Below are 27,179 nucleotides of genomic sequence, written 5' to 3'. Positions count from 1 at the left end.
GAAAACTGAGCTGATGCATTTTTCATACAGTCAGGAAACTTTTTTTGCACTTCCCTGATGAAAGCTGAATGTTTTCTGTGAAGAGTGGCATTTCTTTTCAGTGGATCAGTTTTTAAGTTTTATCCACAGTTCACATGTATGAGTTCAAAAAATGTAAAAGGTATGAAGACTAAATGCAGTTTTGGACCACATTTTCTGTTTGTTCTTTCTAATGCTGATGATTAACATTGTGTGGTGTTGTACATGATGATAAATGTGTATTACATATTTGCACTAATTGCACAGATTATACACAACATTGTTCCTGTTTTTCCTACATGGTCAGCTTTATTTTGACTTAGCAAGTGCAACTAATTGCCAAACTCATTAATCAGAGCTTGTAGGTTTGTGTGTATAATCATTTGGGAGTATTTTTTGATGTTTGACTAGAGTGAACAAGAGATCTGGTAAATGTCAAGCATCTGAACATTAAGAAGACTAACTTTCAAAGCTTTGGCAAGAAGAGATTATTTTCATCTTCTGCACTTTTATTCACTGTTTACTATTGGTTGGCTGTCATATCTTAGGATTACTGAAAACTTCATCGAGATCTTTAGTTCAAATTCCAGAATTAATATTTCGGCAAAAGGTACAAGGAGAACTTGCAGTGGGGGGTGAGATATAAAAAAACTTAAGTACAGTGTAGGGATGATCTATAGATTTTCAGATAGTGCTATTGTATAACAAAATGTAGCATAATGAAACACTCTAAGCTGAAAGTTACTATCAATTGTCAGATTGCACTGGGAAACTGCATCTAGTTGAACTGGGAACATTGAACACTACAGCACAGGAACAGGCCCTTCAGCCAATGACATTGTGCCAAGCTAATTAAACTTCTAACTATGCTGATCCCACCCACCTTCACAATTTTGGTATTTCTCCATTTGTGTGTCCATCTAAGAGCTTTATTTGTCTCTGCTACCAGTCCTAGTTGTGCGCTCCTAACACTATTTTTAAAAAAATACAAATTCTTGGCCTTTACATCTCCTTTAAACATTCCCTCTCTCACCTTAAGTTCACACCCTCTAGTACTGGACATTTCAGACCAGTGGAAAAGAATACCAGCTATCTGCGTCTCTCAGAGTCATATAAATGTCTGCCATGTCGCCCCTCAGTCTCCAGTGTTCCAGAGAAAATGGCTCTAAATTGTCCAACCTCTTCTTAAAGCACATGCCGTCTAATATAAGCAGCTTCCTGTGCCTTCTCCAGAGGCTGCACATCTTTCATGTAATGGGGTGACCAGAACTGAAGACAATGCTCCAGATACGACCTAATCAGAGTTCTATAAAACTACAATGTAAGGGAAGATTCCCTGCTTCTTACTTGGGGAGATCAGTGGCTTCGTAAGAAGTTATTTGAATATAGATTTGTTGCCTGCAGAAATTTGTTGTTTTAAATTGGTGTAAGTGTTGTCAAGTGTTCATCATTTTTATTCTAAATCATGTAGAGAAGTGAAATGCCACATTTCAAAGCGTTATTTCATTTACATCTCATCTTGTCATCTGATGGGATCATAAAATTTCTAGGTTTATTTTTCCCTGTTCTGAAAGCTTTAGAAATCCTCAGTCATAACATCTCAAAAGAACTCTACTTTGACATCTTTATTTCATGATTTGTTGGGACTAGACTTAGTGATTTTAGTGTCTTTTCCTGCAGTGCATCCCAGTTACCTACATAAATACACTGGGCACAATGGAGACACAAAATCCAGCAGATGCTGGAAATCTTGAGAAACACACAAAAAAGCTGGAGGAACTCATAGTCAGGCAGCCTCAGTGGACAGAAATGAAACACTTGACTTTTTGGGCTGTGCTTCTGTTCCTTTATTTGTGCATCTGTGTATTGTAGCGATGTGCTACACACAGCGCTGAAATAACGACACGCAGTCGCTAAGTCGTTTCGAGACTAGTTTATTCAAACTTTGTGGCGCTGGCATTTAATCCTTAGCGCCCGCCCTCTCTGGGCAGAAATGATGTCAGAGGTGTATTACCAAAGTCTCCCGCCACGCGCTGGCTATTTGTGAGCCGGTTTGCCTGCGCAGAAAGTGGGTCATCACATAACCCCCCCCCAATGTCCACAGTCTGGATCAGCCTCTGTTTGGGAGGTCTGCCTCTGCGCTGTGGTGCTGGAAATCTCGATCGGCTGCGCCAAGTCCACATGGGCCGGTTTGAGTCGGTCCACTGTGAAAACCTCCTCTTTCCCCCCAAATGTCCAGAACGTAAGTGGACCGACCCGTTGTTGTTGATCCCCTTGAATGGCCCCTCGCACGGCCACTGTAGTGGTGCCTGGTGTGCGCCCCTTCGTACAAACACAAACTTACAGTTCTACAGGTCTTTGGGTACATGGGTCGGGGTCTGTCCGTGCTGTGAAGTCGGTACAGGGGCCAGGTTGCTGAGCCTATCGCGTAGCCTGTCCAGGACAGCTTCGGGTTCTTCCTCTTGCCCCCTTGGGGCTGGTATGAACTCTCCCGGGACAGCCAGGGGCGCGCCGTACACCAACTCGGCCGACGAAGCGTGCAGATCCTCTTTGGGTGCTGTGCGAATTCCAAGCAGGACCTCGGGAAGCTCATCCACCCAGTTAGGTCCTCTCAGGCAGGCCATGAGAGCCAACTTCAAGTGACGGTGGAAGCGTTCCACTAGTCTGTTCAACTGTGGGTGGTAGGCAGTTGTGTGGTGTAGCTGTGTTCCCAACAGGCTGGCCACAGCCGACCACAGGCTGGAGGTGAACTGGGCACTTCTGTCGGAGGTAATGTGGGCCGGTACCCCGAAGCATGCTACCCAGGTTGCGATCAGTGCTCAGGTGCAGGAATCGGCAGATGTGTCGGTGAGCGGGACTGCCTCTGGCCACCTCGTGAACCGGTCTACCATAGTTAGGAGGTGCCGTGCTCCTCAGGACACTGGTAGGCCAGGGGTTGCCAGCACCCCTTGATGAGCTGCTCCAGCACCCCACCGACTGCTGTGTCGGATGCGTCCACCGTGAGGGCGGTTGGAACGTCCGTTCTGGGGTGCACCAGCATTGCGGCATCTGCCAAGGCTTCCTTGGCTTTAACGAAAGCGGCCGCGGCCTCCTCGTCCCAAGTAATGTCCTTGCCTTTACCCGACATCAGGGTGTACAAAGGGCGCATGATACGGGCTGCTGAGAGGAGGAAGCGGTGGTAGAAGTTCACCAAACCAACGAACTCCTGCAGGCCTTTGACTGTGTTGGGCTGGGCAAAGTGGCGAATCGCGTCTACCTTGACGGGCAGAGGTGTTGCCCCGTCTTTGGTAATCCTGTCGCCCAGGAGGTCGATGGTATTGAGACCGAACGGGCATTTGGCCAGGTTGATCGTGAGGCCGAAGTCACTCAGGCGGGAGTAGAGCTGGCGGAGGTGGGACAGATGCTCCTGACGACAACTGCTGGATGTCGTCCAAATAGATGAACGCAAAGTCCAGGTTGCATCCCACAGCGTCCATTAGCCGCTGGAACGTCTGTGCGGCATTCTTCAGGCTGAACGGCATTCGGAGGAACTCGAACAGGCCAAACGGGGTGATGAGTGCTGTTTTGGGGATGTCTTCAGGGTGCACCGGGATTTGATGGTATCCCTGGACGAGGTCTACTTTGGAAAAGATTCTTGCCCCGTGTAGGTTTGCTGCAAAGTCCTGTATGTGCGGCACGGGGTAGCGGTCTGGAGTTGTAGCGTCGTTCAGTCTGCGGTAGTCGCCGCATGGTCTCCAACCCCCAGCTGCTTTGGGCACCATGTGCAGGGGGGAGGCCCATGGGCTGTCGGACCTCCGTACGATCCCCAATTCCTCCATCCTCTTGAACTCCTCCTTCGCCAGGCGGAGTTTTTCCAGGGGGAGCCTTCGTGCATGGGCGCGGAGGGGTGGTCCCTGGGTCAGAATGTGGTGCTGTACCCGTGTCTGGGCATGGCTGCCGTGAACCGCGGTGCCAGAATCGATGGAAAGTCCGCCAGAGTTCTGGTGAATTCATTGTCCAACAGCATGATGGAGTCTAGGTGTGGGGCCGGCAACTTGGCTTCACCCAGGGAGAATGTCTGGAAAGTCTCGGCACGTACCCATCTATTCCCTTGCAAGTCGACCAGCAGGCTGTGAGCTCGCAAGAAGTCTGCCCCCAGGAGTGGTTGGGCCACCATGGCCAGTGTGAAGTCCCACGTGAACCGGCTGGCACCGAACTGCAGCTGCACTGTGCTGTAGGTCTGTATCGTGCTGCTGTTTGCGGCCCTCAGGGTGGGTCCTGGTTTCCCGTTACGGGTGTCGTACCCTGTCGGGGGCAAGATGCTGATCTCCGCTGCGGTGTCGACCAAGAAGTGGCGTCCCGACTGTTTGTCCCAGACATACAAGAGGCTGTCCTGGTGGCCAGCCGCCATAGTCATTAGTGGCAGCTGACCCTGGCTCTGGCCTTTGCAGGGCGGGTGACAACGGCGGGCTTTTGTGCCCCACCGCTGGTGGTAGGAACACCACTGTTCACTGTCCTCCTCACTCCTGCCTCTGTGTTGTGTGTGCCCCTCTGCCGGGCCTGGTCTGGTCTGCTTTTGGGCACGTGGCCTGGTAATCTGACCGACGGACACCACGCTCTCCCTCTTGGCTTTCCACAGCACGTCTGCCCGGGCCGCCACCTTCCGGGGGTCGCTGAAATCTGCGTCGGCCAGCAGCAGATGTATGTCCTCGGGCAGTCGCTCTAGGAACGCTTGCTCGAACATGAGGCAGGGCTTGTGTCTGTCAGCCAGGGACAGCATCTCGTTCATCAATGCTGACGGCAGTCTGTCTCCCAAACCATCCAGGTGAAGCAGGCGGGCACCCCGCTCACGCCGTGAGAGGCCAAAGGTCCCAATGAGCAGTGCTTTGAATGCTTCATATTTGCCTTCTTCCGGGGGCGACTGTATGAAATCCACAACCTGGGTGGCCGTTTCCTGGTCAAGGGCGCTCACCATGTGGTAGTAACGCGTGGAATCAGAGGATATCTGCCGAATCTGGAACTGGGCTTCTGCTTGGCTAAACCACACGTGTGGTCGCAGCGTCCAGAAAGTCGGCGGTTTTAACGAAACTGCATGAACAGATGAAGAGTCGGTCATCTTTGGTCCAAATCCCGTTTGGACCGTCAGGGTCACCAATGTAGCGATGTGCTACACACAGCACTGAAATAACACGCAGTCGGTAAGTCGTTTCGAGACTATTTTATTCTAAATATGAGGCGCTGGCATTTAATCCCTGGCGCCCGCCCTCTCCGGGCGGAAATGACGTCAGAGGTGTATTACCAAAGTCTCCCTGCGCGCTTGCTATTTGTGAGCCGGTTTGCCTGCGCAGAAAGTGGGTCACCACAGTATCTTTTTTTTTGTAGAATGCCTTCCTTTATAGTCTTGATTAGGTTCTCGACCCAAAATGTTGACTGTTCATTTCCCCGTCTTGCCTAGTTTTTCCAGCATTTTGTGTGTGTTGCACTACTGAGCACAACCAAGATTTGAGTTAACATCCAAATCAGAATCAAGTTTATTATTACTGATGTGAAATTTGTTGTTTTGTAATGGTAGTACGGTGGAAGACATAGACAAACTACTATATTGCAATTTAAAAAATAAAAAGTTGTGGTGACCCATTTCCTGGCACATCCGAACCGGCTCACAATTAGATAGCCTACGGGGGTTTGCGAGCACAGAGCTTTGGAGCCTCTGCGCCACGGGGGGCAGGTTGAGGGAGGCTTAAAAGTGAGGCTGAGGATTTCGAATAAAGTTTTTCCTTCGACTGCAGTTACCGACTCCGTGTCGTAATTTTAGCGCTGCGTGTAGCACACCGCTACAAAGTACACAACAGGAATAGTGATGTAGTGTTCCTGGACCATTCAGAAACTGATGGCAAAGGGGAAGAAGCTGTACCTAAAGTGATGACTCAGGGTCTTCAGGCTCCTGTACCTCCTTCCTGATGGTAATGAGAAGAGAGCAAGCCCTGGGTGGTAAGCGTCCTTAATGCTGAATGCTGCCTTTTCGGGCACCGCTTTTTGAAGATGTCTTAAATGGTGGGGAGTCCTGTACCTGTGATGGAGGTGGCTCTTGTCTGTGTTGCTCTGTAGACTCTTTCAATTCTGTTCATTGGAATGTCCATACCAGGCATGATGCAACCAGTTAGAATGCTTTCCATGGTACAGCTGTTGACATTTCCTAGTGTGTTTGACATACTGTCTCCTCAAGCTCCTAATGAAATATTGCTGCTGGCATGCCTTTGTGATTGCATCACTATGTTGGTTCTGAGATGGGTCCTCTGTGATGTTCACGTGCAGGAACTCAAGGACAGCTGCTCTTTCTTTGTACTGCTGATCCCTCAATGAGGACTGGTTTATGTTCTCTTAATTTATTGAAGTCCCTATTGAATTCCTTGCTCTTGATGACATTGAGTTCAAGTTTGTTGTCGTGACACCACTCAATCAACCAATATGTCTCATTCCTAAACACCTTGTCACCATCTGAGATTCTGGCAACAATAGTGGTATCAACAGCAAATGTATTGATGGCATTAGAGCTGTGCTTAACCATAGAGAATAGAGCAGTGGGTTAAGTATGCATCTTGGGTTGCACCTGTTAATTGTCAGTGAGAAGGAGATGTGCAAAGTAAACTTATTATCAAAGTACCTATATATCACCATTTACTGAGATATGCAAAAGACAACAAATTGTGCAAATACAAATTTTTTTTAAAATATCACAAAATAGTGATAAGTATTGTGGACACGAGTTGTAGAGTCCTTGAAGGTGAGCCTTTAGGTTGTGCAATCAGTTTAGTGTTGGGGTGAGTGAAGTTATCCACTCTTAATCAGGAGCCTGATTATTGAGGGATAACAACTTCCTGAACCGGGGGGGGGTGTGGCTGCTAGGTTCCTATACCACCTTCCTGATGCAAGACGAGAGCATGGTGGGGGTCCGTGATAATGGATGTTGTTTTCTTGCCACAGCTGTCCTTGTAGATGTGTTCAGTGATAGGGAAGGCTTTATTCATGATGGATTAGGCTGCAGTCACTACCTTTTGTAAGCTTTTCTGTTCAAGAGCATTGGTGTTTTCATACCAGGCCATGATTAAGTGCTGTCAGTTCTACTTTGTACTTTGTAATTCTCTTCCACGATCCTGACTGCAGTCTACACACTACTAAAGGCAGATGTTAAGCCAGCACTCAATGTATTGAGTGCCGCAGTTAGCAAACAAAAAGCAGCCTATCCCGATGCCTTTCAAATCATTGCTGGGGCTTCAATCAGGTTTGCTTGAAGAAATCTCTGCCCAATTATCATCAGCACATCACTTGGGGTCCCAACACACACTACCACTGTTATACTATGATTAGGAATGCCTACTGTTCCATCCCTAGTCCACTGAAGACTGCAGAGCACTGATGCACCCAAACGATCTCCAAACTGAAGCAAACCAAAGGCTCCAACGGTTCCAGAATCACTTTCAAGATTTAAAAACAAATGTAAAAGACATAAAATAAGTGAAATATGTGTTTCATGATCTATCTAGAAGATGTCGACTGAGAGAATGTTGTACCCGGGCACCATCTAGACCAGAAGTAGAATTGAGCTCACGTGACTTTATTCCTTGGAACATAGAAGTTTGAGGGGAGTTTGATAGAGGTATACAAAATGATGAGGGGTAGAGATAGAGTAGATGTGAGCAAACTTTTTCCACTGAGAATGGGTGGGATTACAACTAGAATTCATGGGTTAAGGGTGAAAGGTTAAAAGTTTAAGGGGAACATGAGGGGAAGCTTCACTCAGAGGATGGTGAGAGTGTGTAATGAGCTGCCAGTGCAAGTGCTGCAGGTGAACAGCTATAATCGTTTGATGAAGGTATACCTACAAGCTGTTTGATAGCTGTTGAAGCTTCTGCTTGGATAGGTAGAGGTTTGGAGGGCTATGATCGCTGTGCAGGTCGATGGGAGTAGGCTGTTCAAATGGTTTGGCGCAGAGTAGATGGATGGAAGGGTCTGTTTGTGTGCTGTACTTTTCTATGACTCTACAATGATTTACTTCAACATCCAGTTTTTCACCCAGGCACACTGATAGCTTTGTCCTCTGTGTACTCTGACACCAAAAAAGACAGGGCAGCAAGTACTTGCTGTAGGTTCCCCTCAGAGTTGAAAACTGTTCTGATTTGGAAGTATATTGCAGTTTCTTCATTTTCACTGGTTCTAAATCCTGGAACTTCCTATCAAACAGCTTGTAGGTATACCTTCATCAAACGATTATAGCTGTTCAAAAGCAAATAGGTTTAGGCAGTTAGTGCTGGCATTACCAGTGACACCCTAAAGCCAGAAATGTATGGGTGATGGGGGGAATAAAAGACTAAGTTTTACATAATAGTCTTTAACAACATGGGACTGCTGATGGTGGTCAAGCTAGAATAATGTGTTATTTAAGGTGGGTCTGGCAGGTAAGGTAATGGGTTCGTACTCAGTGGGATGGTTTGATGTGTGACTGCCCAAAGATCTTTTTGCTATGTGATGAATACATGATGTAGAGGCATAAAGCAAAGATTTACCAGATGAGAGTTGAGCAAAATTGGTGAAATTATGAAGGCAGATTGCATCATTTTTTTGGTACTACTTTGAACATGGTGGAGTTATTGATCAGATTTGAGGTTATTGAAGTGCTAAAGATGCCAAACAAGTTGCTGGAGTAGACAGAATAAGTTTCCTTTGGATGCAGTGGTTTTGAGTAGGAGGAAAGGACTTTGAATTTGGAGTGGGGCTGTGGAATGATATTAGAAATCATTTATCCACAGTGCTGAAGAAACCATTTACTGGAGAATGCGGTTGAGACTGAGAGAAAGAGAACTTTATTGAGTAAGGTTGTGGAGCCAGGACAAGAGGATCAGTTCAGTTCACAGACAAAGTACAGAAAATGCAAGAAGCACTCAGCAGGTCAGGCAGCATCTGTGAAGGAGACTCGGTTAACATTGTATGTACGGGACACTTCATCAGGACTGGGAAACGATGAGGTAGATAGATTAGGAATATTTAAGAAGCTCTAAAGCAGACACTTGGATAATAGAAAAATGAAGGGCGATGCGGGAGGAAGGGGTTAGATCTGCACATAGGTTTAAAAGGTCGACACGACATTGTGGGCTAAAGGGCTTGTACTATGCTGGAATGTTCTACGTTCTAGATATCTTGTATAAACAGTGAGCATAGATAGAATAATTTGGAACGTAGATTGTTAGGCCTAGCTGGATGTATCCAAAATATATAAGGGAGCTGGGGAATCATGTTCATATCCCTAATCATTATATTTTAGGGTTTAATTGAGTGAATGTGTGCCAAGAGACAAATGTTACATTGATTTTAAGAATGGACGGCATAACCACTGTTAATCTGGATAATTGTAGAGCCATTGGCTCAACATCTGTGGCAAGGGATTTGCTGGAAACTTTAAAGATAAAAATTGTCAAACATACGGGAAAATGAAGTAAAGTTATAAGTAAATTTATTATCAAAGTATATATGTCTCCATATACTACTAAGATTTGTTTCCTTGTGGCTATTCATAGTAAATACAGGGAGACACAATAGAATCAATTAAAAACCATACACAAGAGAATCAGCCAATATGCAAAAGGCAACAAACTATGCAAATACAAAAAGAAAAAAGAATAAACAAAATAATAAATAAATAAGTGATAAATGTCAGGAATATGAGATGAAGAATCCTTCAAAGTGGGAACAGTTCGTTGTACTAAGGGTAGCATGGCTTTTGTGCTGTTCACCAGATCTAGAAGTGGACTTCACACTATTTGTGTGGACTAAATAGGTGACTGTTAATCAACATAGAGTTTGGGAAAAGCAACAACTTTTAGAGGAATGGGATGCATTATTAAGGCTTCTGAGTGATTATGAGTTATGATCCATAATTTCATTTTTCTTTCTCAGATAAACAATTAATGTGGCTTCATTTGCTGTAGCAGGGGTATTCCAAACCTTTCTATTTTCTGCTTTTTGTTGTGTTTATTGACTTAACTCTTGAAAGAGCTGACTCTGTCCTTTGACAATGTTTCTTTGGTCTAGATTCTATAAATAGTGGTTATTCTTTCTACCCTTAGAGCTTCTGTGATCTGGAAAGCTGTGACCATCATCCCTAACCAATTTGCTCTGTCCATGAGTTTCTATAATTTCAATCCTCAAATTGCCCTTGTGCTTTCAAATTGGATGATCACAGATTTGCCGACATTAAAATTCAAGTCCTGCAGTTCTTTTTATTGCTTTTAATTTAATTCACCAAGATCTTGTGTGTCTCTCGCTATTGATTGCTTTGTAATGCTTTGTTCTTGTCATTTCCAATTTCCTTTATTACCCATTTTACTCCCATTTCTATTTTTGTATTTGAACCCTTATTGTAGACATTCCCTTTTGTTTCAGCCTCCCCCATCTGCAAGTTAAAACACAGGAGAGAAGCTGTCCTTGACTTTTTGCAAGTCTTTGTATACATTACTTCACATCTCTTTGGGTTAAATTTCATCTGGAAGGCCCATTTTGCAGTCAAAAGCTTCTCTTTTCCCTGTCAATCATAAGGCTAGGTCTAAATCAGTAATAGATTTATGGGGAAGTTTGGGACTCAAAGCTGAACTCTTTGGTAACTAGCTCCAGTCCCAAAAAAATCCATCAATTATTAAATGAAAATCAAGAAAAATTGGATATACTAGAAATCTGAAATAAAAAAAAAACAGAATATGATTGGAAAAACATAGCAGACAAGAGGCATCTATAAAACCTGTCCTGTTGAGGTTTCTAGCAATTTGTTTTTAATCTCTCAATTTATCCTTTCACTGAGCCAGTTTTGACTTCCTCAATGTATTTCCTGTGTTTTCACTTGTTGAAAGCTTTGCTAAAATCCATGTGGAAGATGTAATTGATTCTCTTATTATCTATATGAAAAATAAGTCAAATTAGTCTTTACCTTCATCTTATAATAAATCAACACAGATTTTCTGTTGTTAATCCATGTCCTTCAAAATGAAGGTTTACTGTCCATGAGAAGGGATTCTAATTATTTTCATCACTGCAGTTAAGCTAACTGGCTTGTTTATTCTTCCTCCTCCTTGTTCAGTTTCTGTATGCCCAAAATTTCTATTGCACCTAAGTTTCCTTTATTGTCTACATTAGTAGACACCAATCCTTTTCCACTCCTTCAGATTCTAAATGCTGTGACTCTAATCTGGTGGAATCCATCCTTTGTACACCTGCCCTGCCATTGTGTGGGACGGAGAAGATTAAACATGGTTAGGAATTCAAAAGGATGAGAGATGATCCTGGCGAAATGTTTAAAATTCTTCTGGGCTTGGCAGAATGGATGTGGGGATAATGTTTTCTATGACTAGGTTTCTTGGTTCCAGAGGCCACAGTTTCTAAGTAAGAAATTGGCCATTCAAAGCTAAGATGAAAGGACATTTCATCATTTCTACACTATTCGTGGTTGGTGCGACTGTAATGAGCCTCAATTTCCCTCGGGATCAATAAAGTATGTCTGTCTATCAATATTGTATTTGCCTCTTATTACCACTCCAGGTGATGCATTCCAACCACCCAACACTATTTTGCAGCAAGACAATGACCCCAATGCATGGTAAAGGTCATAAAGAACCATCTTCAGCAAAAAAAAAAGACCAGGGAGTTCTGCAACTGATGGTATGGCTTCCACAGAACTCTGACCTCAACATGATGCAGGGTTTCTTGAGTTGCCTGGAGAGACAGAAGCAAGTGAGAGAGCCAAAATCTGCTGAAGAACTTTGTCAGGTTCTCCAAGATGCTTGGAACAACCTGCCTGCCGATTTTCTTACGTAGTTGGAAGGCTAGAGCAATACAGATGGGAGAGCTGAGAGCTAGGGAGACAGATAGGTGATTCTGGGATCACAGAAGATATGCCAGAATGGTGTGTTGTCTCCCAGGTGCGAGTGTTGAGGGTATCTCAGAGCAGCTACAGAACATTCTTAAGAGTGATGATGAGCAGCTAGAGGTCATGTCGCACATTGACACCAATGACCCAAGTAGAAAGTGGAATGAGGTCCTGCACAGTGAGTTTAGGGAGATGGGAAAGAGGCCAAAAAGTAGCACATTGAAGGTAGTAATCTCCAAGTTACTCCTGGTGCTATGTGCTAGTCAGGGCAAGAATAGAAGAACAGAAAAGATGAATGTGTTCAAAGTAAATTTATTATATAAGTATGTATTGAATATGTCACCTTGAGATTCATTTTCTTGCAGGCATTCATAGTAGACCAGAAATGCAATAGAATCAATGAAAAACTACATACGAATAAAGACAGACAGACAACCAACGTGTGTGTTGCAGGGAGTTTCCTGTTTTTGGATCATTGTAACCTCTTGTACAGGCCACCGTATCCTTAGGCAACCTTCTTCACTATCTATAACACCATTTTTTTGTGTCATTTGCAGACTTTTGAATCACACACTTTGCATTCATTAATATTAATATACTATATCATTAATATGTTCCAATTAACAAGGATGCTGAAGTACACCACCAGTCACAGACTTCAGATCAGAAAGGCATCCTTTCACCACCACCCTATGCCTCCTATTGCCAAGCCAACTTCAGGTTCAATTTAACCAGCTTGTCTTGGATCCTGCTGGACCAGCAGATTGATATTTCCTGTGATTATCATCTGTTTTTTAAAACTAAAGGTTTCTCATAATATTATAATAATTTATTTTAATAGAATTGAAAATTGGCTGTTGAACAATAATTTCCTTCCACAGTTAGCAAAGCCCCCCCCCCCCCACCTCCCCGGTTAAATTTGAACTTTTAGAGTCATAACAAAATGGGAAAGCTATACTGGGATGAAGTTAATACTCTAAGACAGGGGTCGGCAACCTGCGGCTCCGGAGCCGTGTGCGCCTCTTTCATCTCTGTGCTGCGGCTCCCCGTGGTTTGTTTATTTTTGAAATGTAATTCGAAATTTAAAGATTATGGTGATCTTGTACAATCTAAAAACGTTGTGGAGACCCCATTTCCTGGCACATCCGAACCAGCTCACAATTAGCCAGCGTTCCGGCAAAGGGAGATAGCCTACGGGGGTTTGTGAGTACATGTCTTTTGGAGCATCCGCACCCACGGGGACGGGTTGAGGGAGGCTTTAAATCAAGGCAGTTTAGTTCGAATAAAGTTACCTTTGACTGCAGTGTCTTTATTTTAGCGCTGCGTGTAGCACACCGCTACAACGTGTTTTTTATCACTATTAATATACATCACCACTGCCAATGCCTGACACCCGCCAGTGCGCGCTTTCTTTTAATTCTTCGATCCAAGGTAGGCTAACTATGGAGTAACCTTCAACCCAACGTCTTTTTTTCGGAGTTCAAAATGTTTTTGTTGCATGCAGAAATGTAATTTCGTTTTCTCTGCAGGAGTTCATCAATTTCATAAATGCAACACATTATAGTTTGTTTATACATAGCATAAAGGCAAAAAAAAAACGGTTGTATGCAGTGTTATTTCATTTTAAATGTCAAACGGGTTTTGTGGCTCCCAGTGTTTTCTTTTCTATGGGAAATCGTTGACCCCTGCTCTAAGATGAAGAATTAAATGATGAACCAGCTTAGGTGACCTGAATGTGCTGCCTTAATCTAAAAGGCTGCAACTCCAAATGTACTCTTTTTATGCAGATATGTAGTCATATTGGAATCTTTAGGCGCCTTTGAACTCAGCCAGAGTGGAAGCAAGTTATACTTACAAAAAAGGGGTGATTTTGGAGACAAATGTTGCAATTTTTACCTTAGCTGTATGGAGAGGACAAGATGATAGCTGTCTTGTTATACTTTCCTTGGTTGTCTTCAGTGGATGCATTCGAAGTCTCTTCCTTCAATAATAGATAAGGGGTTAATTTTGTCATTTGGACTTTTTGATTATTTTCCTTTTTAGCTGCCTGATTTTTAAGTTTCCACTGGCATGTATTTTTCATTTTGCAGTGTATCCCATTTGCTGAGTGCTGATAGAGAAACGATGGAAGCTAAAGAACCAAAGGTAAGGAACTGATTTTCAAAGTTGTTGAAAATATTTGTAACTTTGGCCATTGTATGGACGTATGTCCTGTAAAGGACTGAAGTGTTTGAACATGTAAAAAAGTTTAATTCGAAAACTCAATGTTTCATTAGGTATTTTCTACTTTCACTTTATCAGAGAACTAACGTGTATTGAAGTACCATTTCACATATCCTCACATTAATTAGAAATTATTTGCAACAAATTAATTACTTTGAAAGTTTCCCTTAAGAGTAAACTTTGCGGCCAATTTGACAGAATAACTGATTAGTTAGTCTCAGTGGTTTTTCTTTTTGAAGACTTGCTTTTTTCAAGGCTTGTGCACTATAGTACAGATTTTTGATGTAATTTGTGAGTTGAAGTCATGATTACACTTTGGTGTTCATTCTTCTTGTGCCCTGTGGTCTTTGTAGATCATAATCTGTATTGCTTCAAAGAATAAGTAATCCATGCTGGGGGAATTTGATTTTTTTGCTGCATAATACTGTTATTCATGAGCAGTTTCACGTAGTAGGAATTTGTCTACTATGGTAGTTCAGATGAAATAATGCAAAAAGTAGCACATTTACTGAAGTAGAATTATCTCAAAGATCAGTTCCCTGGCCATTCCCCTTAGCCAAACCACCTTTGTGAACTTCATCTAAACACTTCTTTCCAAAGTGTTAGAAAAGAGCATCAGAATCTGACATTTGCAGATTGTTCACTTCCATGGTGTCCCTCCTGTTGTATAGCAGTAGATGCTAAAGTCTGCACAATATTGAACCCTCAGTTGATACATTGCAAGTAACATTATTGTCACAGAGGAACCAGACAATGACTGCAGGTAAAAAACAGACCACCCATTAACCTTCGGTAGTGTTAGCTTGGCTATATCCTCAACAGTCTATACCAGGCATGGGCAAACTATGGCCCGGGGGCCATATGCGGCCCGTTAAGCTTTTTAATCCAGCCCGCAGAACTTGATGAAATTATATTAATAAACCTTGTTAACGTTTTTTCCCCACAATTCTGGCGTTTTCCCAATAGATGACGCACTCTATATACATTGACCTTTGTTGAGGTGCAGCGTATTACTCCACATTTGCGCTTTACTCTTTGTTCGGCTCGACCTATTTGAACAGGCGTTCAGCGTCATGAACATCAACAAAGCCAGCCACAGATCCAAGTTAACTGACCAATACCTCAGATCCATCCGGAGAATCGCCACAACAAAACTAAATCCAGACTTTGATGCGCTGGCTAAAAAGGGAGACCAACAACACTGTTCCCACTGAAATTAAAAATAAGTTTCTTCGTTGTGTTATGTAAAAAATGCATTTGAAAATATTTTTTTCAATAAGCCTTACATGTTACATGTCATTTCTGTTAAGTGATGGACATGAGTAGTGCACAGGTGCACATATGTTCTCAAAATAAAAAATGCGCTCCAGATCAAATAATGCGCTCCGCATACTGGCGTGCTGTCACTGTTCTGTCCTTGTGCTGGTCGTTGTTGAGTTTTGGCACAGGGGACAATTGAATAAGAAGGAGCAGGACAAGTAGACCTGCATCTCCTACTGTTTTTGAAATAAAGACAGTCAGGAGGAGAGTGATGATAATATCTTGAAGGATAACAGAATTTTCAGTGCTTTAAAATAATAGCTGTTACTATTAAAAAAAGCTGTATTTTATTCATTTAATTTTCAGTGTTTTAAAAGTCATTTCAATAAATAGCTAAATACCATGGGACTTCAAAGACAGATATTTTGTTGTAATGCATTTGTTCTTTTTCAATTGAAATTAAAGCACATGTTTTCTACATATCCCATGATATTTTATTTTCTCTTATGAGGTGTATTACCAAAACACTCCGTCCATCTGCTCCTGGTCTGGCCCCCCTGTCAAATTTTAGAACCCTTTGTGGCCCACAGGTCAAAAAGTTTGCCCACCCCTGGTCTATACCCTGGAACATGGTTGTTTATAATCAGTGTACCCTGAATTTTTGTAATGTGTAACCCTCTTTGCCATGGGGGGGAGAAAGGTCATTTTGTGTTTAATTAGACTCTATAATTCCACATCTTCTTCTTCTTCTTGGACCCTTAGCTCCCAGTGGAGCATAGGTCATGTATGAGCTCCCATTGCCATCATCCTCTGTTCTGAGCCAGTCCTGGAGGGTGGACTGGGAATGTCCCCATTGTCTAATTTCAGCTTCGATGTCTCTTCTTCTTTGGATGTCCTTTTCCTTTTCCTTTTTTACTTAGGGATTTCATTTTAATGCCTGTCTGGTGATGTCATTGATATTAAGGAAGAGGATGTGCTGGAGTTTTTGGAAAGCATCAAGTTGGTTAAGTTACCGGGACCTGATGGGATGTACCCCAGGCTACTGTGGGAAGCGAGGGAGGAGATTGCTGAGCCTCTGGCAATAATCCAGAGGATTGGAGGGTTGCGGATATTGTTCCCTTATTCAAGGAAGGGAGTAGAGATAGCCCAGGATATTATAGACCAGTGAGTCTTACTTCAGTGGCTGGTAAGTTGATGGAGAAGATACTGAGAGGCAGGATTTATGAACATTTAGAGAGGCATAACATGATTAGGAATAGTCAGCATGGCTTTGTCAAAGGCAGGTCATGCCTTACTAGCCTGATTGAATTTTTTGAGGATGTGACTAAACACATTGATGAAGGTAGAGCTGCCGTAGATGTAGTGTATATGGATTTCAGCAAGGCATTTGATAAGGTACCCCATGCAAGGCTTATTGAGAACGTAAGGAGGCATCTGATCCAAGGTGAAATTGCTTTGTGGATCTAGAAACCTCCCATAGAAGGCAAAAAGTGGTTGAAGACAAGTCATATTCTGCATGGAGGTCGGTGACCAGTGGTGTGCCTCAGGGATCTGTTCTGGGACCCCTACTCTTCATGATTTTTACAAATAACATGGATGAGGAAGTGGAGGGATGGGTTAGTAAATTTGCTGATGACACAAAGGTTGGGAATATTGTGGATAGTGTGGAGGGCTGTCAGAGGTTACAGTGGGACAGCGATAGGATGCAAAACTGGGCTGAGAAGTGGCAGATGGAATTCAACCCAGATAAGTGTGAAATGATTCATTTTGGTAGGTCAAATATGATGGCAGATGATAGCATTAATGGTAAGACCTTTGTCAGTGTGGAGGACCAGAAAGATCTTGAGGTCCGGGTCCATATAACACTCAAAGCAGCTACACAGGTTGACCCTGTGGTTAAGAAGGCATACGGTACATTGGCCGTCATCAATTGTGGGATTGAGTTTAAGAGCCAAGAGGTAACGTTGCAGCTGTATAGGAACCTGGTCAGAACCCACTTGGAGTACTGTGCTCAGTTCTGGTCGCTTCACTACAGGAAGGACGTGGAAACCATAGAAAGGATGCAGAGGAGATTTACAAGGCTGTTGCCCAGATTGGGGAGCATGCCTTATGAGAATAGGTTGAGTGAACTCAGCCTTTTCTCCTTGGACCAATGGAGGATGAAAGGTGATCTGATAGAGGTGTACAAGATAATGAGAGGCATTGATTGTGTGGACAGTCAAAGGTGTTTTCCCAGGGCTGAAATGGATGGCACAAGAGGGCATTGTTTTAAGGTGCTTGAAGGTTGGTACAGAGATGTCAGGGGTAAGTTTTTTAAACAGAGAGTGGTGAATGCATGGAATGGGCTGGCGGTGGTGGTGGAGGTGGAAACGATAGGGTTCTTTTAAGAGACTCCTGGATAGGTACATGGAACTTTGAAAAATAGAGGGCTATGGGTAAGCCTAGAGAGTTCTAAGGTAGGCACATGTTTGGCCTGTATTATGCTATAAGTTTTCTATGTTTCTATGCTTCTTCAAAGTGTGGCCAATCTGCTTGCATTTCCATTTGAATATTTGCATCTCTGTGGATTCCTAGTTGGTGTTGTCCCATGGTCTCTGGTTGGTTACTCTGGTTGCTGTACTTACCCCTATTTTATCACTGACTTTGCTCTCTGAAGTCCCACCCCTGTCAATCTTGTTCAAACCCTCCCTGGTGGCAAAAGCAAATTTCACCACTTGGATATTGGACGCTGTCTGGTTGCCTGTACTGAAGAGATCCCAACAGTCCAAAAAGCTAAATACCTGTGACTTATGCCTGTAACTTCTGGTTTTGAACTGCCCTACACTAGGGGAAAAAGACTGTGGTTATGCTTATGCTCCTCATAATTTTATAAGCCTGTATTAGGTCATTACCCAGCCTCTTTCACTGCAGGAGGTTTTCATTGATTCTAATGTGTTTCTTTGTATTTATTGTGAATGCCCACAAGAAAATTAAATCTCAGGGTAATATATGGTGACATATATGTACTTTGATAATAAATTTGCCTTGAACTTTGAAAATAGTCACAGCCTCTCCAATCTCTCCTTGTAACTCACCCTCCAGCCCAAGCATCATTCCTGTGTATCTTTTTTTTGGCATCCTCTCTAGCTTAGTCACATAATTCCTATGTTATAGGAATCAGAACTGCACTGAGTATTTCCAAGTGTGGCCTAATCACTGGTTTACGTATACAACAGTGACCCAACATCTCAACGCTAGCTAATGAAGGCAAGCATACCTATATGCCACCTTCATACTTTGTCTAGTCTGTATTGCCACTTTCAGGGAACTTGACCTGACCCTCCAGTTATCGCTGTTCTACAACACTCTGCATTCACTGCCATTCACTGTGTATGTTCTGACCTTGATGAATTTCCCAAAATGCATTACGCTTCACACTTGTTTGAGTAAAATTCCATCAGCTCTTCCATTGCCCACATTTCCAATTGATCTGGATCCTGTTGTAACCTTAGGCAAGTGTCTTCACTGTCTACCTTACCAACAAACTCCAAACTTGCCAATTGTGCTACCCATATTTTCATCCAGTGAGGACTGAGCACTGATCTCTATTGCACACCACTGGTCACAACCCTTCATTTCCAACCTCTGCCTCCTATAGCCAAGCAAATTTTGTATCCATTTTTTTAATCTCACCTTGGATCCTATGCATTCTAATCCTTGGACCAGCCTACTGTGCAGGACGCTGACAAAACTCTTGCTAAATGTCCTTGTAGACAATGTCCACCACCGTTCATCATCATCAGTGCTTTCAATCAGCTCTTCAAAAACAAAACTGAGTTATATTTGTGAGACATGATCTCCCACAAAAGAAGCAATGTTGATCATTGCTAATCAATCCTCTACAAATGTAAATAAATCCTGCCCCTCAGAATCCCTTCCAGTAACTTTCCTACCACTGACATAAAAAAAGTTCTCAGTTCTGTTGTTCCAGTTTGTAAATAAGCTGGTTTGAAGATGGTGAGCTGATGGAATGCAAATCAGGCCAAATGGAAGGCTATTGCAGTTCTGGGAAAAGAGGTGAGATTTGTGTATGGGAATTGAAATCAGTGTATTACCAATCCAAAAGACTAGCCTTTTTACACAACTAATCTGAGAAATTCATTGTAGAAATCCTTTCTCCTTTTTCTCATTTAGAACTTTCAAAGGTAGTCATTTGGAAAACATAAAATTATGGCGACCCACTTTCTGCGCAGTCTCACAAATAGCCAGCGCGCAGGGAGAGACTTTGGTAATGCACCTCTGACGTCATTTCCGCCCGGAGAGGGCGGACGCTAGGGATTAAATGGCAGCGCCGCTAAGTTTGAATAAACTTGTCTCAAAATGACTTACCGACTGCGTGTCATCTCTAGCTTTGTATTAGTACATCGCTACAAAATTTTCATTTGACACTGTGGACAATTGTAAAGTTCACTTATTTGTGTGTATTATTTTGACAGAGTGTGGTTAGATTTCCAGCGGTCTCAAGCTGACCTGAAAGTCTTTGAGAGTCTCTGCATAACTTCTCTTATCTCATTCACTAAATTGGTTTTGTCCATGAGCAGGGTCACCTGAGTGTCTCTTCCCCACCCCCCACCCACCCCTCCTGTGAGCTGTTGGGCAAAGCAGTGGTTTAAGGAGTCAGAATTAGTGAGCTGAGTACCTCATTGGATTCAGGCATTCTATACGAGTTTGGCATATTATGACCTCATAGATTACATAGAGTCAAAACTGAAAATGTAACCACCGTAGATTCTGGACTACAGAGCGCACCTGATTAAAAGCCGCACGCTCTAATTTTAGAAAGAAAATCAATTTTGTACTTGTACAAGCCGCACCGGATTTTAAGCCGCAGGTGTCCCACGTTGTAATATGAGATATTTACACAGAAAGATATTACACGTGAGGATTTTTTAACTTTTAATTAAATCCGTATGGTAACATAAACAAATATATATTGCAAATGCTTTTTTTCGAACAGTGCCTGTAACACAGCTTCTTTTAAATATACATACGTATCGGTAACACACAAATTACGTTGCGTATACTTTTTTACTGAACAGTGCACGAACAACATTCCAATATCTCCTAACGACTGGTAAAAAAAATATATATACTGCAGCCTACCAGGAAAAATTATTGATCGCCTTCTTCATCTTCCTCCTGCGCACTAAAACCATCAAAGTCCTTCAGTGTCCGAATTGAATAAAACCTCAGGATCTCGTCACTCACTTCAGTCTCTTCGTTGTCGCTCTCACTTGAGCGCACGCGGTCCTCTTCATCACGCAGCAGTCCAGCCTTTTGAAACCCGCTGGTGATGGTGGAAGTTGTGACACCGCTCCACGCATTTAGGATCCACTGGCAGACTTGAGTTAAAGATGCTCTTCGCATGCGTCCTGTTTTGGTAAAGGATTTCTCGCCGCTCGTCATCCAAGCCTCCCACTCAACGCGCAGCGACACTTTAAATGCCCGGTTCACGCTGATGTCCAGTGGCTGCAAATACTTCGTGGTGCCCCCAGGAATCACAGCTGGAATTGAGTTTGTACTCTTGATGGCAGCTTTCACTGAACTTTCATTGTCAGCCGCTTAAAAAATCACCATCAGTGGAAGCTTTAGTCCGGATGCTGTGCAGCTCAGAACATAAGTAAAATGCGTTCTCTCATGGCCACTTGTTTTCAGTGTGATGGATGAGTCACCTTTTTTATTAACAGTCCGAGTGAGAGGCAGGTCAAATGTCAAAGGTACCTCATCCATATTTATGATATCATCTGGCCCGATGGAATTCTCCGCTATCTTTGTTTGAGTGAATGTGCGGAAGTTAGCAAGTTTTTCCTCGTGGTTGGGAGGGAGCTGACGGACAGGCCTTTTCATCTCATAAATCTAAAACACCACGATGGCCCACCTCTAAAATCTTCGATTTTCATTTTGGTGGCGATTGCTTTAGCCTTCAGTCTGATCTGCACGGTGGAAACACCGCGGCCGCCTGCTCTCTGTGTGTTAACCCAGTCTTCAAGAAAGTTTTCAAGTTCGGGCCATCTGCTATGATTACCTCTGAAAGCTTTTGTCGTCTTTTTGCATTGACTCAGTTCTTCACGCTGGCGTCTCCACCGTCTCAACATCGATTTATTTATGCCAAGATTATGTGCAGCAGCTCGATTTCCTTCTTCAACCGCCAGATTGATCGCCTTTAACTTCAAAGCTGCATCATATGCTTTTCTTCGCGTGTTTTCCATGTTGATGAGGGTGAGTACAAATGACTGATTTACAATAATTTAATTGTGAAAGTGCGCTTGATTTATCGTACAATTTCATTGGACCTCTGTGAACTACTCATCAATTTTATTGGTCTACTGTTACGAGGCAAAATGTTTTTGGCGGCATGAAAAAAAAACATGCATTAGCCGCACCGTAGTATAGGCCGCAGTGTTGCCGCAGTGTTCAAAGCGTGGGAAAAAAGTAGCGACTTATAGTCCGGAATTTACGGTAAATGCATTTAATGCTTTGCACTAAAGGGGCCTCCTCAGTTTTGTATTGACTCTCAGTAAAACGTTTTAAAATAGTCAAATATGTTATAAATGTTCTCTTGGATTCAAGGTTTCTCTTTTTTGTAAGTAGACTTTGAATTTCTTTTCAAGTGTTTGCCCTTTGCTGCTTATTACCTTTAGAAAGAGTGATCCAAGAGCAATTTGTAAGGGAACTTTACCAGCTCTATAGTACAGATCTGCATATAAAAGGTGCACTAAAGGATTAGAAATACCTTGTACAGCACATTAAAAACATGATTTTTATTTGGATGTTGGAAGTTGAGGAGTGAGATAGTGTTTTGAAAGAGACAGTCCGGCTAACTGTCTGGCCTGCTACTTCGACTTCGTTTATCTACAAATGTATAATTGTAACTGCTAGCTGTGCTCTTTCATAGATAAATATTGCTGTACCTTTTTATGTGCAGACCCTTGTAAGAAGGAGAACAAGAAAACACATACACTACACTAATCATGTTAATCAGTCAATATTTAACATAGAAACATAGAAAACCTACAGCACAATTCAGGCCCTTCAGCCCACAAAGTTGTGCCGAACATGTCCCTACCTGAGAAATTACTAGACTTCCCCATAGCCTCTATTTTTCTAATCTCCATGTACCTATCCAAAAGTCTATTAAAAGACCCTATCGTATCCGCCTCCACCACCGTTGTCGGCAGCCCATTCCACGCACTCACTGCTCTCTGAGTGAAAACTTAACCCTGACATCTCCTCTGTACCTACTCCCCAGCAGCCTAAACCTGTGTCCTCTTGTGGCAACCATTTCAGCCCTGGGGAAAAAGCCTCTGACTATCCACACAATCAATGCCTCTCATTACCTTGTACACCTCTATCAGGTCACCTCTTATCCTCCGTCGCTCCAAGGAGAAAAGGCCGAGTTCACTCAACCTATTCTCATAAGGCATGCTCCCCATTCCAGGCAACATCCTTGTAAATCTCCTCTGCACCCTTTCTATAGCTTCCACATCCTTCCTGTAGTGAGGTGACCAGATCTGAGCACAGTACTCCCAAGTGGGGTCTGACCAGGGTCCTATATATCTGCAACATTACCTCTCGGCTCCTAAATTCAATTCCACAATTGATGAAGGCCAATACACTGTACGCCTTCTTAACCACAGAGTCAGCCTGCGCAGCTGCTTTGAGCATCCTATGGACTCGGACCCCAAGATCCCTCTGGTCCTCCACACTGCCAAGAGTCTTACCATTAATACTATATTCTGCCATCATATTTGACCTACCAAAATGAACCACTTTACACTTATCTGGGTTGAACTCCATCTGTCACTTCTCAGCCCAGTTTTGCATCCTGTCAATGTCCCGCTGTAACCTCTGTCAGCCCTCCACACTATCCACAACACCTCCCACCTTAGTGTCATCTGTAAGCTAACTAACCCACCCCTCCACTTCCTCATCCAGGTCATTTATAAAAATCACGAACAGTGGGGGTCTCAGAACAGATCACTGGGAGCCTTCTCATGGCCCCTTCTGGCTCTCCTAATTTCCTTTTTAAGCTCCTTCCAGTTAGCTTTATAATCTTCTAGATCCCTGACATTACCCAACTCGCTGAACCTTTTGTAAGCTTTTCTTCTTGATTAGATCTATTACTGCCTTTGTACAGCACGGTTCCTGTTTCCTTCCATAACTTCCCTGTGTCATTGGAATGTACCTATTTGGCATGAAACGTTGACTGTACTCTTTTCCAAGATGCTGCCTGGCCCATTGAGTTCCTGCAGCATTCTGTGCATGTTTGTGGTCTCCTTGTGCGGGGATTGGCTGATAAAGTTGTTAGGTTCTTTATTTTCCCTCATCACAATCTCCACTCCCTTCTGCTCTATATTCTGGCATGAAGGAAAGTACTGTGATCATGCAACTTGATTAAGGGTTTTTGACCTAAAATATGAACTCTTCCTCCTTCCATTGATGCTGCCTGAGTGTTTCTTGAACTTGTTTCAGATTTCCAGTATCTTTGTCTGGTGTTACATAGAAACATAGAAAATAGTTGTTTATGAAATCTTTCTGGGGGGACAAAATTCATGTTGAGTGAAAGAGAAAGTTACATTAAATAAATCTCTAGTATTACTAAGAGCAAAGGACTTAATTCCTCAAAGCTATGCCCTGTCTTTACCCTTTTCAGTATTAGGCCCCCGGGAACTACTTTTCAATGTCATTCTGTGGTGATATGAGAATGCCATATTGTGAGGATTATTAATGAAATGAGTAATTGCCAGCAAATGAACCTTTTTGAGTTCAATTTGCATAGCCATAATCTTTAATCAATGTAATTGATACTATTAGCTGAGGCCATTCAAGGGACTCGTATCTCAAACCTATCTTAAACACAAGGTTCTGTAGATACTGGGAACCATGAACAACACACACAAAATGCCTCAGCAGGTCAGGCAGCATCTGTAGAGGGGAATAAACAGTTGATGCCTCAGGTCAAGACCTTTCACCAGGACTGGAAAGGAAGGGGGAAGAAGTCAAAATAAGAGAGTGGGGGAAGGTGAAGGAGTACAAACTAGCAGGTAATAAAGTGAAGCCAGTGAGGGGGGAAATGGTTGGGAGGAGGAGGGGGATGAAGTAAGAAGCTTGGAGGAGATGGGTGGAAGAGGCTGAAGAAGGAGCAATTTTATAGGAGAGGACAGTGGACAATGGAAGAAAGGGAAGGGGGGGAAATCAGATGAGCAGTTGAGAAAGGGTGAGAGGGTAACCAGAATGGGGTATGGAAGGGAGGAAAAGGAAAAAAAATGACCACGTTGGAGAAATTGATGTTCATGCTATTAGGTTGCAGGCTACCCAGACAACCTCTAAGTGGATTCTTGACTCCCTGATTAACACACCACAAACAATAAGGATAGGCAGCAACATCTTTGCCGTGATTGTCCTCTACACTGGTGCCCTACAGGCCTATGTACTCAGCCTGCTACTTTGCTCCTTGCACTCTCATGACTGTGTGGCCATCTCCATCTACACGTTTGCAAATAATGCCATTTATAGGGGCCTGATTTCAAATAACTATGATTTGGAGTACAAGAAGGAGATTTAAAATCCTAGTGGAAAGGTGTTAAGACAAAACTGTTCCCTCAATGTCACCAAAAAGAGCTGGTCATTGACTTAAGTAAGTGGGGCAGAGTGCATGTTCCTGCCTCTATCAATGGTGCTGACGTGGAGGTGGTTGAGACCTTCAAGTTCCTGGGTGTAAACATCACTAGCTTGTCCTCATCCAACCGAGTGGATGCTATGATTAAGAAAGCTTAAGGCTAGAAGGCGAGGGGAATTTGACATGTCTCCATTGACCCTCAACAATTTTTATAGATGCACCATAGAAACCATCCTAATCAGATGCACCACAACTTTGTACAGCAACTACTCTGCCCTCAGACTGCAATAAATTATGGAGAGTTATGGACGCAGCTTAGCCCATCACAGAAACTGATACTGTCTGCACTTCGTGTTTCCTCAGAAAAGAAGTCAATGTTACATCAAAAATCCCACCCACCCCAGGCATTCTCTCCTCATGCTGCCAGACATGTAGAGAGCTTCAATCCAGCTATTATAGACTCTTGTATATTACAGATAAACTCTCGACCTCACTATCTAGCTCATCATGGCCTTGCACCGTATTCTCCACCTGCACAGTGCTTTCTCAGTAATAAGGTAGCTTGACAGCCAGACCAACATGTAGCCAACGTTAATCAGTTACATTATGCATCTATATCATTTCCCAAGTAACCAGATGTTCAAGATGTTCTGTCAGCTGATGGTACTTCAATTACAAATACAAATTAGGGTTACTTCCAATACTCCAATACTTCTCTGTTCTACAGTGATTGTGTTTTTAAAACTTAAAAGTTTCTGCGTTTGTATCACAAACTGGTTATGTTCGTACAACGGATGCCTTCAGCTTGCCTTCAGAGTCTTTGTTACATGAGAAAACACAAGACAGTTCTTATTTCATCTAGCTAGATTTAGGTCTGAATGAATAATGCACTTTCAGATGATCTTGGCTGCCAAAAAATGAGAGTGCTACTTTGTAAAAGAGGGAAGTACTTTAATCCTTTTATAGTGCTGAATTCAACAAGATGAAATGAATGATTACTGTGAAATGACTTTTTTAAAAAATCTGTTAAAATTAGTTGCAAATTTGGAAGAACGTTTTAACCAAAATGCTATCTGTGATTACCTCCTCTCTTAGACCAAAGCTCCATTTTCATCAGAATCAATTAAAAGTACGACTGTCTTGAGGTGCTACACAAGAAAAAACCAAGCAACTGGCTTTTGCAACGCTTTGAAAGGAAATGCAATTGGACTTAACATGCTGGGACCGAGCAAGAAGCTAAGGTTTGTCAAATTTGAAAAATAGCTTGTACTTGAGTATTATGGAATGAACAACATTTACTTCCAAAGGTTAACACAAGAGATTCTGCAGATGCTGGAAATATTGAGCAATACACAAATTGCTGTTAGAACTCAGCAAGTCAGGTAACATTAATGGAGGAGAATAACCTTTCACCTCTTGCCTTGTATTCCTTCCCTTTCTCCCACCTTATTCCAGTTTCTGTTCCCTTCCTTTCCAGTCCTAATGAAGGTTTCCAAGCGGAAACATTAACTGTTTGTTCTTTTCCATAGAAAAGAATAGCCTGACCTGCTGAGTTCCTCTAGTATTTTGTGTGTGTTACTTATAAAGATTGATGGTTATGTTGCTTAATTAGTGTAATTCTGCTGAATTCAAAACTTGTGTTCATTTCATTGATTGAGAATATTAATATGAGCATGTCAAAGTACTGACTACATAATAGCATGGCAGTTCATTCTGATCATACTGGTTCTGCCTTCCAATTATTCTTGCTTCCCTGCTATTTCTCTTTAAGCTTTCTCTTTCTATTATTTATCAAGTTACTTTTTACTTAAAGTTGCTGATTAATTCACTTTACTATGCTTTCTGATAGTGTACTCCAGACTATAATTCTGCCTGAAGGAATTCGTTGCTTTTTATTTTTCTCTATTGCTTGCACCTCTATCTAACAGTTCAAAACTGGAACATTGCCTGAGAAATGGCAGGAGGAAGGATTCCTCTTGATATTTAAATTAAAAAAAAACAAAACTTGGCTGTAACCTTGATAATTGAGTAAGTTACAAACTGCGGACTAAGGGTAGTCCTCAGAGACTGAAACAGTTACCAAACTTGCTAGTTTCTCCATGCACTTAGCACAGTTGCTCACAGAAATAT

At 42.7% G+C, this 27,179-nt stretch overlaps 1 protein-coding gene across 7 annotated transcripts in view; it reads left to right on the top strand.

Annotated features, from left to right (window-relative positions):
* The window catches only part of senp6a (SUMO specific peptidase 6a), a 155,995-nt gene that overhangs the window by 27,071 nt on the left and 101,745 nt on the right, over positions 1-27,179 (top strand). For all 7 annotated transcript variants that reach the window (XM_059986613.1, XM_059986619.1, XM_059986614.1 and 4 more), the window contains 2 exons: positions 13,999-14,053; positions 26,145-26,290. In XM_059986613.1, coding sequence (XP_059842596.1) covers positions 13,999-14,053; positions 26,145-26,290 — 201 coding nt within the window. The remainder of the gene's footprint in view (positions 1-13,998; positions 14,054-26,144; positions 26,291-27,179) is intronic.

This window comes from Hypanus sabinus, chromosome 12, assembly GCF_030144855.1.
Source record: "Hypanus sabinus isolate sHypSab1 chromosome 12, sHypSab1.hap1, whole genome shotgun sequence".
NCBI classification, from domain to species: Eukaryota; Metazoa; Chordata; class Chondrichthyes; order Myliobatiformes; family Dasyatidae; genus Hypanus; species Hypanus sabinus.
Note: the sequence above shows the minus strand (reverse complement) of the source record. Positions and strands in the feature narration are given on the sequence as shown.